Here is a 19,194-nt window from a genome sequence, read left to right as displayed (position 1 = left end):
AAAATTTTTGAAACCCACCACTGGTCCTTGGATATGATTATTCTACACTATCATGCTCTCATATTTATAAAACTCAGTGCCTCTGTGAAAGGTAAGGATGACTACTGCGTTTGTGGTGCAATCAGAACATTGCGTGTGTTGAAGTTGTTTTAACGCAAATCAAAGATGCCTTTTAAAAAACAAGTTTACATCATATTCTTATGCATGCCAGTGCTGTGTGTGAGGTAATTTAAGGTGGTTCTGACAAGTGTCATCGGCATCTTCATATCCGGCCACATGGGCAGCAAGCCACTCCCACAAAAGAGGCCACACCCACAGAGTAGGTTCGAACAATTTTTGAAACCCACCACTGCACCTAAGGCTTGTTTTGTCCAATTTGCCTGCTGTTCCACATCAAATTGATGGTCAACCATATGGAAGGGAACTCTATAAAAGTAAAAGAGAGGTTTGGCAGCTACTTATGGCCCTGATACCAGGTTGCTCAACTCTCATCTTCGTTTTTAAGATCATATATTTATTTCCCCATGCATTAGCTTTTCTTCTACTAATCTAAAGCCCAAGCCAAATGTTATTCCTTGAATTGATAGATAATATGCTCAGAATATTATTTCTCTGAGAAATGATAATTTGGTATCTCTGTGGCCTTATTCAAGCACAATACCTCTCTGATATTAATAATACTTTTAAAACTTTTTATAGCTGATAAAAGATGCTGCTGTTTTAATAAACCACCATTTACAATAGCATATTTATTATGACTCCAGGCAGCCTATTTTTTTTTACATTTCAGAAATCTGTTGCTAAGCTTGCATTAGCCTGAGACCTGATGTATAGCTCCAAAATTATTTTGAAGAATGCACAACTTTATCTTATAGAATATTGTTAAGAATCAGCAATTAAGTATTTTCTTCATTATACAACCATGAGATGAGTGGCATATAAATTCAATACATAAAATATATATATAAAAACAATTTATTTCAGTTTTTGTTCATGAAAGACTGCAGATGTTTATGTTGTAGAACTGTGGATATTATGACATAGGAGAAATAAAAAAAGAATGAAACTGGTACATAACAATTTTCAATTCATGCATTAGCTATTAGTTCCACCATGAAGCTAAACTAAAACCATACACTGCATGAGTCATTGAGAAAATGAGCTTGAAAAATGTTATAAATTCAACATGATTAAAAGTGTAGTCTGCATGTACTGCATGCTAAATGTGAAATTATATGTGATTGTTAGTAGGGGAGATAGCTGGATCAGATGCATTTTTGTAGCTGCTGTCTAATTTTAAACAATCAAAAGGCCCTTTGATATGGTGGACTAAGCGGTACTCTTTGATATGGTACACTTAGAATGAAAGTAGATGAATAAATGAATGCTTTGTGACATTTCTCTCATTTTATGTGGACAGGAGAAATAGAATTCTGCTAGGGTTCTACTCTGTTGTAATTGGGCTAATTATAAATGTGCTTGCTTTGCTTGTATTAATTAAGGTTGCTTGTTTTTTTCTTGTATTAATTACGGTTTTAGAGCTTTTCTGCTTTCATGTATTAATTATTTTTATTCTAAGCTGTCCAAACAATCACTTTTAGAGCAATATGATATATGAAACTTTTATAAATTAAAATAAACTGGAATTAAGCATTTTCATGTCTTGGCTGTATCTTAGACACAAATATATAAATCAGTGACAATGAAAATAAGTGGAGCTCAAAAGAATAATATCCTCAAGCAGAAATATAGAACTTGCCATTTCAACCCTTACAAACATGATAATGATGATGTTATCTATTCAGTCTTATCTGACACTTGGTGATTTTATGGGCCAGGTCTCTCCACATCTTCCAATCTTGCACTCTTCTTAGAGTTTGTCTTTGCTGGGGCTGGTACCAGCTTTGATGCCATTTATCCAAATGTTCTTTGGCAGCCTAATTACAGATAATTCTTTCCAACATAATTTCTTTCTCCAGTGAATTCCCACACATGACACAACCAAAATAACAGAGATACTGTTTGGGATTTCCCCCCCTCCCTTCTAGTGACATACTTTTATGTTCTTTCTTTTTCTCTCTGGGCCTTTTACAAATAATGTAAATATGAGCCAATCTTATGTTATATTGGTGTAAGAATTATTGGATTACTACAGTAATGTGTAGGAAACATTTTGTAAACTCTAAAGTGCTACAGAATTGCAAGATGGCATTCTAACTGTTGATATTACAAAAAATAGAATCCGTTGTTTTTAAAATGAATTTGCTAAAAGAAATATCTTTTCCAAGTGTTCTGCCATGCCTCAACCCTAGAAGAAGTTCATAGTGAAAGCTTTATTATACAATTCTCTTTTTTCATCCAGCATTGATTGTCTTGTCTCTACTGGTTCTGGACCACCAATTTTGTTTTACTGAGGGAACTGATAAACTCCTATGAGATTCCTAGTCAAACAAACATTGTTCTACCAGGCATGGCCGTACTACATACCTTTCCAGATTATACCCTATCATGTTCTTGGATTAAATAGGGTATGTAAAGACTAAGAAACAAACTGGGTTTTGTTCTGTTGTTTCTTTTATTAGCTACAAATTTAGATACAAGGGTATCTAAGGTTTGATATGTAATTACAGAGATAAGTGATTACAAAATTAATCCTAGCGGAGAAAAGGGGAAGGGAAAAGTGGGAAGTGGGGAGGGCAGAGTCTCTTAAGACACCCGTTCAGGTAGAGGGGGATGGGTACGGTAAAAAGGAGAAAGTGGAAGGATTTGGGGTGAGTCCAAAATTATCTTTCTCAGAACTATCTATCTTATCTGAGCCCATTCCTTTCTTCGTTCTTTACCTCATTTTGCTATACAGATTACCTGACCTTCTGTTTTCTGACTTTCTCCATTTGTGCTGGTATCTTGCATTAACTTGTTAGTGTTTAGTTACTGGCTATCTACTTTAGTGACCTGTATCAATTCAGCTGCCAAAATATACACTGAAATAAAGGAACAAAAGAAAGGTTAAGGGAGAAAGGTTATGTTTTTTAAAAGTTACTCTGCAGCAAAACTAAGTTTTATGCTTTGTTTTTTGGGGGGCAAAGCAAAGCTTCATGTTATATTTCTAGAAGAATGAAGTGTAATTCTTGCAACCACCTGTCATATGTAGGCATGAGATAGAATTGGCACAGGATGTTGTGGGGTGACTTGATATCTGAATGGGTTGTGCCTCTCCTGAGCTTTAGGAGAACTGTCAGTGGTCTTCTGTGCCTTTCACAATGGTGTCCTTTTGCATTTCCTAGATGTGTTCAGGTCTGCTTATGGAGTGTCCTGGGATTTGTTCTCTTTCCCTACTTTTTATAATCTATATGAAAACCCTAGGAGAGGCCATCTGTCACTTTTCCAGCCTAATTGTTTCGCAGAATAGGGACCAGCAATGGGGGCATCACTTATGTGGCTTCAGTTTTCTTTAAGTTAGGATAGCACTTTATCTCAGGTATCTTGAAGAGTCCAAGGCGGCCCAGAACTATCTTTCCCAGAATTAAATTTGGGGACAAACGGGGCAAATGATGTCACAGCTTTCAAATGGAAAATGTTTTTACTCCCAAATATCAGCTTTATAACTTCACCTTCTTACAATCAGACACATGCATGGAGAATACAATGGAATTAACAATTTAGATGGCTTTTGGCAGGGGCGGGATGAAAATGAATAAGGAAAATGAATAAATGAGCGAGCAGCTCCTCCCCCCCATTTTTCTTTAGGGATTCAACCTGGATTTACTGTGAAGGTTAATTGCGCTGTAAAGCAGGATACCGCAGTAGTACCCAAACCCCCAAAACTTTAACCTTAAGACTGTCTACTGTCGACCTCACCCCATTCCTAAAAGGTCAGTAGGGGCGTGCATAAGCGCACCAACGTGCCTACCGTCCCTGTCCCTAATTATTCGTATCCATTTCATGTATCCAAAATCAAGTTTATACATATATATGTTGTCTAATACTTGCTTGACTAAATAAATAAATAAAATAGTTGGGCGCTGCACTCATCTACGAACAAATGGCGTTTCCCAAACGGGGTCGAGATATCACCAAGATTTTACCGAGGGACTAGCAGAAACAAATAACTGCGATTTTTGCTATTCTGTGTCTTAACATCTGGTAGATTAGATTGGCTAATATACTAGGGAGAAATGCCAGCAGAAGGCACTGGGAAGCCGCCTTCCCTTCTCTATCTAAGCGCAGAGCGGAAGCTCAGCCTCCCGCTCAGCCTTTGCAATATCGGAACCGGCTGGGAGCAAAAAGCGCGTCCGCGTGAGATCAGAGCCACTTCCGCCGTACAGCCGGCTGCGACTCTATGGTGCGGGGAGGGATGGCCGTTTTGTTTCTCATAGGCTCCTCCAGGTTTTGTTTCTTCCGGGGTGGGTGGAGGCGTTGGCGATGATGGCGGACGAGGAAGAGAGAGGGAGCCCGGAGGTTTGCACCCTTCGGTTGAGGACGGAAGCCGATGCCGCGGGAGACGGAGAGCTGCTGGAGTGCGGTGAACCCTTAGACTCCGCTGGATACGTGCTGTACAGGTAGGTAGGGCTCTCCTCGACCTAGGCGGAGCCGTCTGATTAGAAGCCGCTTCCCCCTGAACTCGGTTAAGCTGCTTTAACTTTCATTGGAAGAGGTCTATGGGGATTCTCAGTCATCCAGGTCATGGGTGTCCCAAGGATGCTTTTTTCAAGAGGCAACTGGATTTTTCTTTTGGTTTTCTTTGAAGACGTTTTGTTTTCTTCAGCTTCTGAAGAAGCTTCTTGGATGAAAAGCGAAACGTCTTCAAAGAAAAACCAAAAAGTCCAGTTGCCTTTTGAAAAAAGCACTTTTCAATGGAAGAGAGTATCTAGCTCACTTGAACTGGTGGAGTCCTTGGTACTCTCTGAGCTCAGTTCATTACCAGACCAGGTAACATCATCAATGCAGGATTTAATTTTGCTAGTAATTTGGAGAAGCCTCGATGTTTTAAGGCACCCCTTATATTGCTAAATGTCCTTAATTGAGATGTAATTTCATTGCAAGGAACTTCACGTTGGATAGGCATCTAAATCAAGTGACAAATCTCATTTGTTGATGTGGGGAGATGAAGGAACGGTTAAGTCCACCTAGGAAAAGCTAGGTTCTCTCTCCAGCCATTCATTCCATTCCAAATCTAGAATATTCAGGGATGCTTGTTCAGCATGGAGGAAAAGTGTTTTGAATTTAAATAAATGTTGGAAATAAAAACCACAGTAAATACTCTTTGAGGAAGCATAGTGTTTCATGAAATTTAAATGCTTAAATCCCTCCCCCAAAAAATATAAATTTCCTGGTCTGGAAATTCTTCTTCTTAAATATGTTGGGTCTCAGTGGAGAACTCATTTTGTGCTTCTTGCTCTTTTTTTTCCAGAAAAAACATTCAACATATATAAATTGGTAGAAATATAAAACCGATAGTTTAATTGATAATCATTATTTAAATTCATTCCGGATATTTTTATAAGATTGTATAATGGTTTTTAACTTATAGTTATTGGACTGTTTTTACTTGTGAGTCCCTAACTCTAACCCTTAGATGACAAGTTGGATAAACAATAATAACAAGTCACAGTGCCATCTGTACACACTGTCAATTTTCTTGGATATATTGCTACATTAAGTTTATAGGGCTGACTTTTTATTGTTATCCAGCCTTCTGCAACCAAATGTATTAGAGTACAAGTCCCAGAATGCCTTCTTTGTTTAATCCTATATATCAGCAAGGTACCTAGTTGGGTAAAAGACATGTTTCCTATGTTTCTGCAGATAGGGCTCCTTGTGATGTTGCATTTGTACAGGTTTATAGAGAGCCATAGTAATAGGAATGCTTAAAACATATCAAAGATTTGTTTTACATACAAATTATTCTTTCCCAATTGCAAATACAATTCTCAGCCAGGAGCTATTCTGTTCTACAACATACACCAGGGCTGTCAAACTCCTGGACCACAGGTGGATGCCTCACGTGCTGGCCACGGCCATGCCTGGTTTAATGAAGGGGGGAAAGTGCCAATAAGTGATGTGATGCTGCTGTGTCATGAGTTTGACAACCCTGACATACGTGAACAAGTCTTTGATATTTAGGAGATACCCTTGAACTATATATTTCCTTCAAATGTTCTTGCATTTGCTACCTGCTGACTGATTTGTTTTTTTACAGGAACAGGAAGGAATGGGCAGATATTGACCCAGTTCCTCAAGATGATGGGCCACATCCTGTTGTTCAGATCATATATAGTGAAAAATGTAAGTTTAGAGGAAGCTTGAGAGACTTCTTCTCAATAGTAGGGAATAAATGGACCACCTAAAGTTTATCTTCTCTGCTGGTTTTTGGATTCTCTCACTGAGACACTATTGTAGTCTAATTGAATTGTACTGGCTGATACATTACTGAGCAGTGTAAATTAAAAAAAATTTTTTTTTCGGGCTGCTGAGGTTGACTTTGGAATAAATTGTAGGATTTCATAATGGTCCATAAGTATCTGGAATTCTGCAGTGTGTTTTTCATTGGGATTCAAAGATGAAACAGGTGATTAGATCATCAAGACATGAAAGAAACTAAGATTAGAGCTTTGCTTGTTATAAGCTATTACACGAGGTTGCAGTTAATTAAAAGTTATTCTATCTACTTATTAAATAATCCCAGAAGTATGAATGTCATACTTTAAAACTCAGTTCTGAAAGGTAGGTTGTTTTTCCATTAGTCAAATGTTAAGTGCAAAGAAATTAACAGAAGCAGATTATTGCATCAGGAAACAATTATATTGATGCAATGTAATGTGAGTAGTAATTTTTGATCTAGAATTCACTTTAAATGGGAAAAAGAAAGTTACTATGCAATTGGTGCCAAATATCTGGAAACACCAAGATTTTTTTTCCTGCCAAAACTACTAGAATATTTTTCCATCAAAACCCTGATGCCCTCACCAATGACCAATGTGTTCTGTGGTTATTCTAATCTGCAGTTGCTATTACTGTGGTATCAAAATGTCCATCAAAATCTCATCCAAGCTTCTTACCCAATAGAAAAAGGATCTTTGTAACACTGGAAACAAAGACGGACATAGTAACTTGCACCAAAGTTGGTAAAGAATCCTTAGCTCTGGGACAAAATTTTTATCTGGGTACAGATATGTGCAAAATAATAAGGAATGAAAATGAAGTTCATGGTGCTGTAATGCATTCCACTATTTGTCTGCCATGATACACATTAGAATTCCGATTGTAGAAAAGGTGGATGAAATGTTTTTATTTTACATAAGACTAGGGAACAAGGATAAAAATATGTTTGAATAACACAATGCATAAGAATAGAACTCTTAAAAATTATGAATACTTTTGTCAATATATTCGGGGTACAAAATTTGACACCTTACCTCATAATCTCTTTTTTTCCAGTGTCTCAGTTTGTACAACTTTGCTTTATATGAGGTTTTTGGAGAATAGAATTGAATTGAATTGAATTGATTTTATTTGTAGGCCGCCCTTTTCCCTGAGGGGACTCAGGGCGGCTCACAGAAAACCAGGGAGGGGGGAATACAGCACTAAGACGACAACACATAATAAAATAATAAGCAACATGCATACAACATTCGGGCGGGGTAATGGTCCTTATCCCCAGGCCTGACGGGTGAGCCAGTTCTTCAAGGCTGTGCGGAAGGCCTGGACGGTGGAGAGGGTACGAATCTCTACGGGGAGCTCGTTCCAAAGGGTCGGGGCCGCTGCTGAGAAGGCCCTCCTCCTTGTGGTTGCCAGCCGACATTGGCTGGCCGATGGAATGCGGAGGAGGCCTAACCTATGAGATCTTATAGGTCGTAGGGAGGTAATTGGCAGAAGGCGGTCTCTCAAGTATCCAGATCCACTGCCATGTAGGGCTTTATGGGTGATCAATAGCACCTTGAAGCGCATCCGGAGATCGACAGGTAGCCAGCGCAGCTCGCGGAGGATAGGTGTAATGCGGGTGAATCGGGGTGCACCCGCGATCACTCGCGCGGCTGCGTTCTGCACTAGCTGAAGTCGCCGGATGCTCCTCAAGGGCAGCCCCATGTAGAGCACGTTGCAGTATTCCAGCCTAGAAATCACGAGGGCCCGAGTGACTGTTGTGAGGGCCTCCCGGTTCAGGTAGGGTCGCAACTGGCGCACCAGGCGTACCTGGGCGAATGCCCCCCTAACATATCACTCCTAATCCTAACATATCACTCTTCTGTTTGCAATTCTATGCATTTTAGAATATTATTACCTACCTTGCTCTGAGTGGACTCATGGTGATTTGAAATAAAGATGTGGGGCAAGAAGCTGTTTCTTGTCCTTGGAACAATGGAATGGAAGATAAGATAAAAATAAAATAGTATGTGATAGATGTCAGCAAATACAGTTGCCTGTATTCAGTTAAAGTTAAAAATTAAAAGAAGCAATTTTGAAGAAGAGTATCAGAAGATTTTTTTCAGTTTTCTGGGATACAAGTAACCAGTGACAGCTAACATTTTCGGCACCGAGTGCCGAAACTGGAGCATGCGTGCGCACGCTGGAACACAAGAGACCAGCTGGCTTATGTGCATGCACGCAACGGAATCCATAAGAGCAGCTAGTGATGGCGCACGTGCCCACAGAGAGGGGTCTGCATGCCATCTTTGGCACTGTGTGCCATAGATTCACCATCACGGGAGTAGGCAATAAGAGGATCAGTGCAGATGATTTTGAGATGGTGGATTTTGAAGGTACAAGAACATGAAGGTGAGAGCCAGGATCCTAGTGGGAAATATTAAAAGAGAGAATGTAGGAAAAGATACAAAGAGCTGTAAAATTAAGGACACCAGTAATTTGTGCTAAATATGGGGCATGAAAAAAAAACAGTTTTGTATCTGAAAAAGTAAGAGTAAATGTGGCAAAGGAAAGCCAAAGACAGATTTGACAAACTAAATTTTTCTGCCTAGTTAAAGATGTGTATGATTACTTCCGGGCCGTTCTGCAACATGATGAAAGGAGTGAAAGAGCTTTCAAGTTAACAGGGGATGCCATTGGACTTAATGCTGCAAATTACACAGTATGGTATGTAGCCATCTTGGGATTTGTTGTTGTTCTTCTGTTCCGAAATTCTAAAAGAAGACAATTTTAAAATACTGAGACGATTCAGATTATTTACAAGTTGCCTTTTGATGTGATATTTGTAAACTTTTTATTCATTTGTTTGTGCCACCTATCCAAGTGACTCTAGGAATGAATGAATGCATGAATACACACACATTCTCTCTCTATTTGGCCAAGTGTGATTAGACACATAAGGAATTTGTTTCTCGGTGCAGAAGATCTCAGAAGATGCAAAGAATAATCATTATTATCATTATAACACCATTAAGGAGGGAGTAAAGAAAACAATAAGGATGATGATGATGATGATAATAATAATACAGCTATATTAAATGAGTACACTCAGTGGTTTGTAGGTGATTAGCTTTATAATAAGTTTACCAAATGAACAAAATGCTATAGACATTACAAAGTTACAACCTACAACTTAGTTCATAAAGCCAAGTCATAACACACAAAAAGCTTAATGATCCTCACAATAGCAAAGTTAATGAAAACATTAAATGGAACAGACTGTTTAGCCCATAGTTATTTTCTTTCATTGAATGGGTTGTATTTATTTGTGGCTTCCGTTCTTACTGATTGGACACAGTTCATTTTTTAAGTCGAGCTTATCTAGGAAATGTATTACTATTAACAGCAGCAGATATTCATCAATGTGAGACAGTCCTCAATGCTGTCAGACTGCAACATCTGTCATTCCTAACCATTATGGGCTCGAGTTGATAATTTGGGGAGTTCAGCAAGAACTTATGAGCCGTCTCTGAAATGTAGCAAATGTAGCCATCTTCCATCTTACAGGTTTGGGAGTCTGATTCTCAAAAAAATTGCCCATCCTGAACTATTATTTATTTGGAAATGATTTATTTTGAAATACTGACAGTAGTAGGGAGTAATATGGGGAAGCAGCTGAACTCATTGACAAGAATTCCTGCCCCTTCTTTTCCCCTGTAGGCATTTCCGTAGGGTACTTCTGCAGTCTTTGAAGAAAGACTTAAACGAGGAACTCAATTACATTACTGCTATCATTGAAGATCAGCCAAAGAATTACCAAGTCTGGTAAGCATAGATTCTTTGATTTAAAGAATAAATATTTGATTTAAAGAATAAATAAATGAAATATTTAAAGTTATTTCCTATAACTTTATAGGTTATAGGAAAGTTATTTCCTATATATGTAAATATTTGATTCGTTGTAATACGTAGTGCAGAATTGTTACACACAGACTGTTAAGCGGAAGTTAAACAGAAAGTTATAGTGAGAGTTCTTTAAGATGCAGATTTTGTTGGTACGAGGATAATGACGGAGATAATCTGAGAAAATGCTCCTGTTGTGGTGGTCTTGGTTTTTTTTTCTAAATGACAAGATATTATTATATTGGCTATGCTTTGTATATTGTGCTGGAACAATGTGATGGAAATAATATATCTCAGTTACTGCGGGAGCAAAACAAGGGTGTTTAAACAAAGCACAGACTTATCTAAGATGCAGAGGCTGCATCTGTCAAGGAGAAAAATGCAACAGGGAATCCACAACAACAACGGTTCAGTGATTCTATGCTGTGCTTTGTTGGATAATTTGTCTTTGTGGTTTTTATATGCTTGGGTGTTCTCTCTTATGCACCATTGCCACACTTCTTGTGCAACAGGTTTTATTAGCCATGTGATTACAAACTGAAGAGGCAATTTTAGTAGGTATGGCATATGTTTTTAGGCATCTCTGAAGCATCAAATGATAGTTTGGGCAAGTGAAGGAGCTGTTGTAAAGCTATCATTACAAGGGAAAGTTTCTTACATCCATGTCAATTAAAATATTTTTTAGTGGATGTATGCAGGTCACATTTCCAAATGTTATAAGATCTCAACCTCTGCTGAGCTAACAATCCCTTTATTCACACAATTCAGTTAACCTGATTAGTGAATAAAATCATTTTCAGGGTTGGCACAGAACACTTGGTCATAAGCCATTGAAATAATGGAGCTGAGGTGGCGCAGTGGTTAAATGCAGCACTGCAGGCTACTTCAGCTGACTGCAGTTCGGCTGTTCAGATCTCACCGGCTCAGGGTTGACTCAGCCTTCCATCTTTCTGAGGTGGGTAAAATGAGGACCCGGATTGTTGTTGGGGGCAATATGCTGACTCTGTAAACCGCTTAGAGAGGGCTGAAAGCCCTATGAAGCGGTATATAAGTCTAACTGCTATTGCTATTGCTATAAACTGAGTTTGTCTAACCCACAAATAAAACATTTCTCATAGTGGTCCTAGACTCCCAGGATCCTCCTAGGGGAATGCAAAATCAAATTAGTTTTCCAGCCTATGTTGAAAAATAAGACAATATTAAAACCCCATCAGTCAACTATGAGAAACAATATAAAATATAATTCATACAAACAAAAACTTTTAAAAGTGGGAAGAAAAGCTGAGAGAAAAAATTTTTTAAAAAACTCTATACTAATGTACAAATCCTATTTAAGTTTTAACATAACCAGACTCAGCATCTCATGCAAATCTCGTTCATGGCTGTTTTTCTGGCAGGAGCATTCCCATAATGAAGAGATTGCAGATAGTCCTCAACTTATTATCTTATTTGGTACTGGAAACTCAGTTATTGAACAAAGTGGCTGGTCAAGCAAGATGTTACGTGATTGCTTTTTTCAATGACAACAATATCACCACTCCCAGTTGTTAAGGGATTTGAGGGTTGTTAAAGGGATATAGTCCTGAATAAGGAGTATGGGGAGGAATGGGGAGGACCCTGAGAGGGCTGACACAGACAGCACAAGTGCCTTTCGGTTCAGGAGTTGAAAGTCTTCCCTGTCGAAATCCTAGCAAGAAGACACTCATGTGCAGTCTGTGCAGGCCTCCCAGGATCCCCCATCCCTGAGGCCCCAGGCTCTCCTTATGTTATCATGCTACCTTCATTCAGCGCTGAACATCCTGCTTGAATTTTGGCTTCTTCTCATCTGTAGGGACTGGCTGAAAGAGCTCCTTGCCAAAGGATTTCAGCTCTGTGCCTACTTGCATGGAACTGAAATCCTTCATGCCTTCTTGCATGGAGCTTGGCAGAGAGTTCTTTCAGCCAGCTCCTAGAGAAGAGAGGGTGTCTTCTTGGCAGATGGTAGCAACTTGCAACCTTTTCTGCTGGCTTTGCCATTGACTTTCTGGGGAAGCTAGCAGAGAAGACTGCAAATGGTGATCACATGGTTGACGTGCTTGGCAAATGGCTGTAAGTATGAACAGTTAAGTATGCCAAGCAACCAGATTGCAATTACAAAACACGTGCTAACTACTGTTTTTTAACATCCTTGATTTTTTTTAGGCACCACCGGCGAGTTTTGGTAGAGTGGTTGAAAGACCCATCACAAGAACTCGAATTTATTGCAAACATTCTTAACCAGGATGCCAAGAATTACCATGCTTGGCAACATAGACAATGGGTCATTCAGGTATTTTCCTGTGGCTGTTATTAACAATTGCTCATTGTTAATCTGAGCAGGAAATGTATGAAAGGAAAAGTTGGAAGTTTTTGTTTTGCTTTATTTCCCCTCCCCCACTCCCACCCCACCCAAAAGGAACAAACGGCAGTTGTTCATTTATCTGCTGAGAAAGTGAAATGATGTCTATGGATGCTGTTTGAATTCCATGATGTCATTTATAACAGAAGTTGGGGAAGTGGTTTTGTGTGTTTTGATAATTGCATTAGTACGCTTCAGACAGATCAGGTTGTTAGTTCATATCTGTAATACTTTTCCCTACAAATAGTATACAAGGTATATAATAAATATCTGACGTTTAGCATGTGGTTAATTTGGTTTTGACATTTCAGATATGGTAGCAAGATAGTCATGTTGTTGCTTCTGTAATTGCTATAATTATGTGAGAATGCATGTTCACTAACTCTTAAATCTATAATTGTCTCAGTTAAGGTTAGAACTAATGGAAATGAGATAATTTTCCTGATGCAGTGTCTTTATGTTTCCTTCAATTTTATATATTTAGGAATTTAAGCTGTGGGATGATGAATTGGAATATGTTGAGCAACTTTTGAAAGAAGATGTCAGAAATAATTCCGCCTGGAACCAAAGATACTTTGTGATTTCAAACACATCTGGTTACAATGATCCTGCTGTTCTAGAGAGAGAAATTCAGTATGTAATGTTTTATTTGGTTTTATCTTGTTCCATGAATGAATACAAGGGTGTACAAGTATACATGTAGTGTATTTTATGGATAATTTTGTACACATATCCCCAGTGGACTTTTAGAATCCTTTTGCTAACTTAAGCATTTTGCACTGTAGCTTGGGGTTATGGCCACTTCAGTTTTCCAATTACAACTTGATATAGCCACATCAAAAAAGAGAGGTAATCCAAAATTGTAGAACTACAAAATATATTGTAAGAAAATCCCTATCGTTCTGGAAAGTACTCCTAAAAGAGGCCAATTAAACTCATAGACTTGGAAATAAATGGGGAAAAAACCTGGGAAGAGGGTGTGGTATGATGGAGAACCTGGAATTTGCAACATATAATTCATATGGTAAAAATGACTTAACTTCTTTTTGTTTAAAAAATTGGAAATACTTTGGGCATTATGTATCTTGTGATATAAATCTACTCGATGTATGGTTTCTCTCTCCTTTATCTATATAGAAAATGTTTTGATTTGTAAAAGTATCATTAGGCGTAACTCTAAAACAAAAACTGTCCAAAGTATGGAATGGAACAGTTCTATGGATTATTGCATTACTGGAATAAACCCTTAAAACATTTCCATGATAAGGAACTAGGTGAATTTAAAATAAGCCCTTTTTTTCTTTTTGTTTTAATAATACAGTAAAGCATGCTGAATACTATCTGGGTTAAAATTATCCAGATATTGTTTCAAAAATATTAAACTATGTGCACCCAAAGACAGTAGGGATGGAATTGTCCCTACTATTGGCTAAAGCATCCTTCAAATCTCTATAAATTGGAGAATGTTTTTAAGGTAATTACAAGATGACAGAGTCCCTGACGCATGTGCAAAATCCTCTGGATTTCTGTCGTAAAATTAGAATATTTTATGTCTAGTATCCATAAACAAAATCACTCAATAAATTGATGCGTCTGTGTGTGCCATTCAGGATTTATGCTACCTTGACACATATATGGTTATTCCATAGTTTCCTTATCCAGATTGTTTTTCCTTTTCAGGTACACCCTAGGAATGATCAAGCTGGTACCTCATAATGAAAGTGCCTGGAACTACCTGAGAGGGTGAGATTGTTTTACCTACATGTTTAATGTTGCTATGTGTTACAAATTTAATGCACATAAAGAAGGGTAGAATTTGGTACCAGCCCAGGATTCAGATAAAAATATTATTGCTTTATTATTATTGTTAAAGTTTTTTTTTACCTTTTCGATTATAAAAAGTGCTTTGACATATGTGGCTAAGCAGAAGCCACAGAACCACTATTTTTGTTTCACTAAACAAAATGTATTTTGATGGTAAGAGGAGATGCAAATTACTTGCCCTCTCTTAAGACTAGCAAATCCAGAAACTCTTCAAAAATGTCATTTTACTATTGATTTTTTATAATGAAGAGAGTTTCCTTCCCTGGGATTTTCTGGAACCATATATGGGACTCTATTTATTCTGCATGAAAAGGGTTTCCATAGAAGAAATTATGAATACACTTATTCAGAGAATGTCCTGCTAACAGTTCCAATAAAAGGAACTGACAAAGCAAGTAGTGTACTCGTTAAGGTGCTGATCTAGAAAGTGGAAGACCATGAGTTCTAGTCCTCCTTTAGGCAGGGAAGTCAGCTAAGTGACATTCGGCCAGTCATTCTCTCTGAGCTTAACCCAACTCATAGGGAAGTTGTTATGGGAAAAAATAGGCAAGAGACCTTGTATACAAAACAAAGGTGGGATGTAAATTACACGATAAATAAAAATAAACATTCAACTAGCTAACAGCACAGAACATGATTTTAAAAGATGCTTTGCTTTTTTAAATAATATTTTATTAGGTTATAAAATAAGATACAAAATAAAAAAGTAAATAGGAAAACAGTGGGGAGAAAAAGGGAGAAGTGAGGAAGGGCTAGGGAAAAGAAAAAAAAGTGTTGACTTCCAATTCCCTCTGTTATAGTAAAATAAAGCATTAACATCAAACCACAACTTTTTCACAGTAAAAAATGCTTTGCTTTTTTATATTGGATAGGTGGTATCCTTTCCATAGCCAAAGTAGAGTAGTATAAGTTCTTTTAATGCTTAAAATACTGCAGTAAGATAGCTGGCTAATTTTAGGCCCTGGGTTTAATGGTCCTTCCATTAAAAGATCACATTTCATCACCTAATGCATCCCTCAGAGATTGTAGCAAGTGGGCAGAAGAAGTTCTGTCCAGGAGGAAAGATAAGCTTTGTTTTGAGAGTTAAATGAAGGATGAGGGAAAAGCACAGGTGCTTTAATTTTAATTAAAACACCAAATAACTCCCTGATTGATTACATCCTTGTGTTTTTCCTTCTGCTGCTATTAAGATGAGCAAGCAGAACATGAGACTGGAGCTAGGATACCCATGTTTCTAGAATGTTTACATTTTTTTAAAAAATGGCAAGTTGATTGAAATTTAATATGATGTTCATCAAACTTTTTCATTTCAGGATTTTGCAAGATCGTGGCCTTTCAAAATATCCAGACCTGCTAGAACAGCTACTGGAATTGCAGCCAAGTCATAATTCCCCTTATCTAATTGCCTTCTTGGTGGACATATATGAGGACATGTTAGAAAACCAGAGTGAAAACAAGGAAGAAACTCTCAGCAAAGCATTAGAGGTTAGTTCTTTAAAGCTTAAAGTTCTTTACAGTAGCCACCCCCAACCTGCAGTCCTTAACAGAAGTTATAGTAAATCTATTTTTTTTTCTTGACAATTCAAAATTGTATTAGTTTATTGGAATATAAAATACAAAAGACAATAATGGGAAAATAAAGGAGGAAAAGGGGAAAAGTGTAGGGCAAACGGAAAAAAGAGAAAATGGGCATTGACTTCCAACTCCTTTTGGTGCAGTAGAATAAGATAACAGCATCAAACCTCAACTTTTTACTTTTATATAATAACATAAACAACAAACCTTTCTATAACAACAAACCTATATAATTTGCAAAACTCAAAATCAAAGTTTTGCTTTTTTCCACCAAGCATAAAGTCTAAAAGTGATTTCCAAATAGAAACAAAGTTAATTGTGTTCTTTTCTTTAATCAGAGCAATCAATTTGAACATCTCTGCTAACTCCATCAATTTTTGCAGCCTTTCATTCATTGTGGGAATCAAAGTGTCCTTCCATTTTTGTGCATAAAGTTATCTTGCTGCCATCAATATAAATATATATATATAAATATATAAATATATATAACATCAAAGTCAATTTCTCCCCCAGCCTTTTTCCATTAAACCCAAAAGAAAAGTCTCTGGTTTTATCTTTATATTCACTTCAAGAATCTTCTGTATTAGAATATGAATCCTACTACAATATTTCTTTGCCTTATCACATGTCCATCATAAATGATAAAAGTCACTTTTTCTACATTTGCATTTCCAACATTCATTTGACATATCTTTATACATTCTTGACAACTTGTCCAATGTTAAATATCAAAAATAATCCTCTTATAAAAATGTTCTTGTACATTGTAATTTAATGTACATTTTACACCTTTCATCTACATATTCTCCCATTGTTCAAGCATTATGTTATATCCTAAATTCCTTGCCCACTGAATCATACAATGAGAAGTTATAGTAAATCTCCAAAAGGATGAAGAAAATGACATGCTCATTCATGTAATGTGTCATACTCTTATTGTTGTTGGTTTCAAACATGCCAGTTACCATGGTGTTTTAGGCCAAGTATAATAAAATACATTAATCATTTGACCTTAAGGGTCTTATGGTGTAAACTCTTCTTTCCCATATATTATTGCACTTTAATTGCAACTGTAGCTGATTTGGTTATGCTTATAAAATTGTATGCAGATGGCAGTGCTAAATAAGATGATGAGTATTTATGATAACTCTTCTTCCTTTAGCTAGGTAGTTAAAAATTGGCATCTTCTAGCGTAATATTGGTACCTAAGTGATCCAATTATATTTCAAACATTATGTCATCCTTTTCGTTGTAGATATTTTATCACCCTAACCCAAATCAGTGAAATTGGTTTAATTTATTATTATAAGCATTATAAGAAGTTTCAGGGACTGAACTGAAAGGAGCCTGGAATAAGACTGTTAAGTATTTAATAATGAAGAATTCAGAGTGAATACTGTTACCCAGTTCACTGGCTTTGCCCTTTATTCCTGCTAATTTAATTTATTGTATAATATACAGCATATAAATTTTAATTACTGTATAATTTACAGTAATGTCTCCTGCTTTACTATAAGATCTCAATAAATTATTCTGTAAAATACTGTGCATACTGAAGGGAACTAAATATAAGTAAAACTGTAATTTTCCTTTTTATAGTTGTGTGAAATCCTCTCTAAGGAAAAAGACATTATACGGAAAGAATACTGGGGATATATTGGAAGATCCCTTAAAAGTAAATACAGCCCAAATGAGGAACAGACTGTGCCAACAGAAAACGATCAGCATTAATTTCATGTGAAGGAGAAATGATACAGCATTCAGCTTCTGTGCATTTTACAAAATCTTTAAACTAGGCTGGCAATTAATAGAGTGTTCCCCTTCTTTCCAAATATGTTTTAACTATACATTAATTGCAGAGGTATTGCTTCTTAACCACATTGAAGACTGCAAAGTGTTCTGCATAACAAACTGACCCATGGTAATTGCTGCTACACACATTAGCTATGGGGTAATTATAAAGCACTGTGCATTTAAAAAACACTTTGTAATTACCTTATTTGTATCAGAAATATTTTGCCCTATTTGGTACATGAATAACACTGTACAAGCAATTCTGCTATCCTAAATTTTAAAGCGACCCTTCTTCTCATAAAGTAAGTGCAGTGAGACTCTGAATGTATTTGGACTACAGAGATCTACTGCGGACGTACAGGCTAATTTAAGTTACAGTATGAAGAACATGCAGTTGTACATTGGAGCAGCTATGCAACACTATGTTTTCATTGTATCCAACTAGTGCCATCAATAATTTGTCATAAAGATATAAATGCTGTACTTGTACAAGAATGTAATGGCTTTGTTCTATTTTCTAGAGCAAGGATGTCAGAATGGGGCCATAGTTAGTGAGGATTTTCAGTGTGGCCATGGTTCTATATAGATTTTTAAATCACCTGTATACCTACAGTGGAAATAGTTTTTGACAATAGTTGACCTAGTTAAGTCTTTATAAGTTTTCCTGGCTGATTTCTTGCAAGTGGAGAATATTTGTACCTTGGAATGTATTTAAGAGACAGATATCTATATCTACGCATACACACATAGGTTTCATTATTTTAATATTTAAAACCAATTCATCAATACCATAGTAATTGTTTCAAGTTTTTCTCAGTTGTCTCTGAAACTAGGATGGCAGATTAGGATGATCCTGCATTCAGATTTATTTTTAAAAATGGTTTAATTCTTTCTAAAAACTCTGCAAAATTAGGTTAAGACTGAAACCAATTAAAAACAAATAAAACTCCATCTATTTTTACCACATGAATTCAACAGGGCTTCAACATGATCTTTTACAAGCTAAGTAACCAAAGTTATTTTTGTCACTGAACTTGTCAGTTTTGCTTTTTTTCATTCATGTTCTTAAACCTTGAGCATTTTTCTTCCTGTTTATGAAGAATTGTACAAACTTTTTTTGTGAAATAAACTGAACAAATATACCTTTCTTCAATTTATAGCTATCCGTAAATAGATAATTTAATAAAAATAAATGAGAATGTTACTTGGATCAATTTCAGCTGGAGAAATTGACTACTTGGGAAGCCTCGTAAGCTTTAATTGTGATGCGGTAAACATACAGTAGGTAGTCCTCGACGTATGGCCATAATTGAGCCCAAAATTTCTGTTGCTAAGTGTAACGTTTAGTAACTTAATTTTGC

At 36.8% G+C, this 19,194-nt stretch overlaps 1 protein-coding gene across 1 annotated transcript; it reads left to right on the top strand.

The window, feature by feature from the left end:
* The first annotated feature begins 4,339 nt into the window (after positions 1-4,339).
* FNTA (farnesyltransferase, CAAX box, alpha) lies at positions 4,340-18,975 on the top strand. Its single transcript, XM_032213747.1, has 9 exons — positions 4,340-4,559; positions 6,200-6,285; positions 8,973-9,087; positions 10,081-10,185; positions 12,445-12,571; positions 13,125-13,273; positions 14,321-14,383; positions 15,778-15,949; positions 17,639-18,975. Exons 1-9 carry the CDS (start codon positions 4,423-4,425, stop codon positions 17,768-17,770), a joined length of 1,086 nt encoding a protein of 361 aa, XP_032069638.1. The 5' UTR covers positions 4,340-4,422; the 3' UTR covers positions 17,771-18,975.
* Positions 18,976-19,194: the final 219 nt, after the last annotated feature.

The sequence above is a fragment of the Thamnophis elegans genome, chromosome 3, assembly GCF_009769535.1.
Source record: "Thamnophis elegans isolate rThaEle1 chromosome 3, rThaEle1.pri, whole genome shotgun sequence".
In the NCBI taxonomy this organism is placed as follows: Eukaryota; Metazoa; Chordata; class Lepidosauria; order Squamata; family Colubridae; genus Thamnophis; species Thamnophis elegans.
The sequence above is the reverse complement of the archived record's forward strand: the minus strand, read 5'-3'. Positions and strand labels throughout refer to the sequence as shown.

Coding starts and splice junctions, on each gene's coding strand:
- FNTA (XM_032213747.1), top strand. CDS start 4,423: ATGATGGCGGACGAGGAAGAGAGAGGGAGCCCGGAGGTTTGCACCCTT. Junction 6,286..8,972: donor GATCATATATAGTGAAAAAT/GTAAGTTTAGAG, acceptor TTTTCTGCCTAG/TTAAAGATGTGTATGATTAC. Junction 15,950..17,638: donor CTCTCAGCAAAGCATTAGAG/GTTAGTTCTTTA, acceptor TCCTTTTTATAG/TTGTGTGAAATCCTCTCTAA.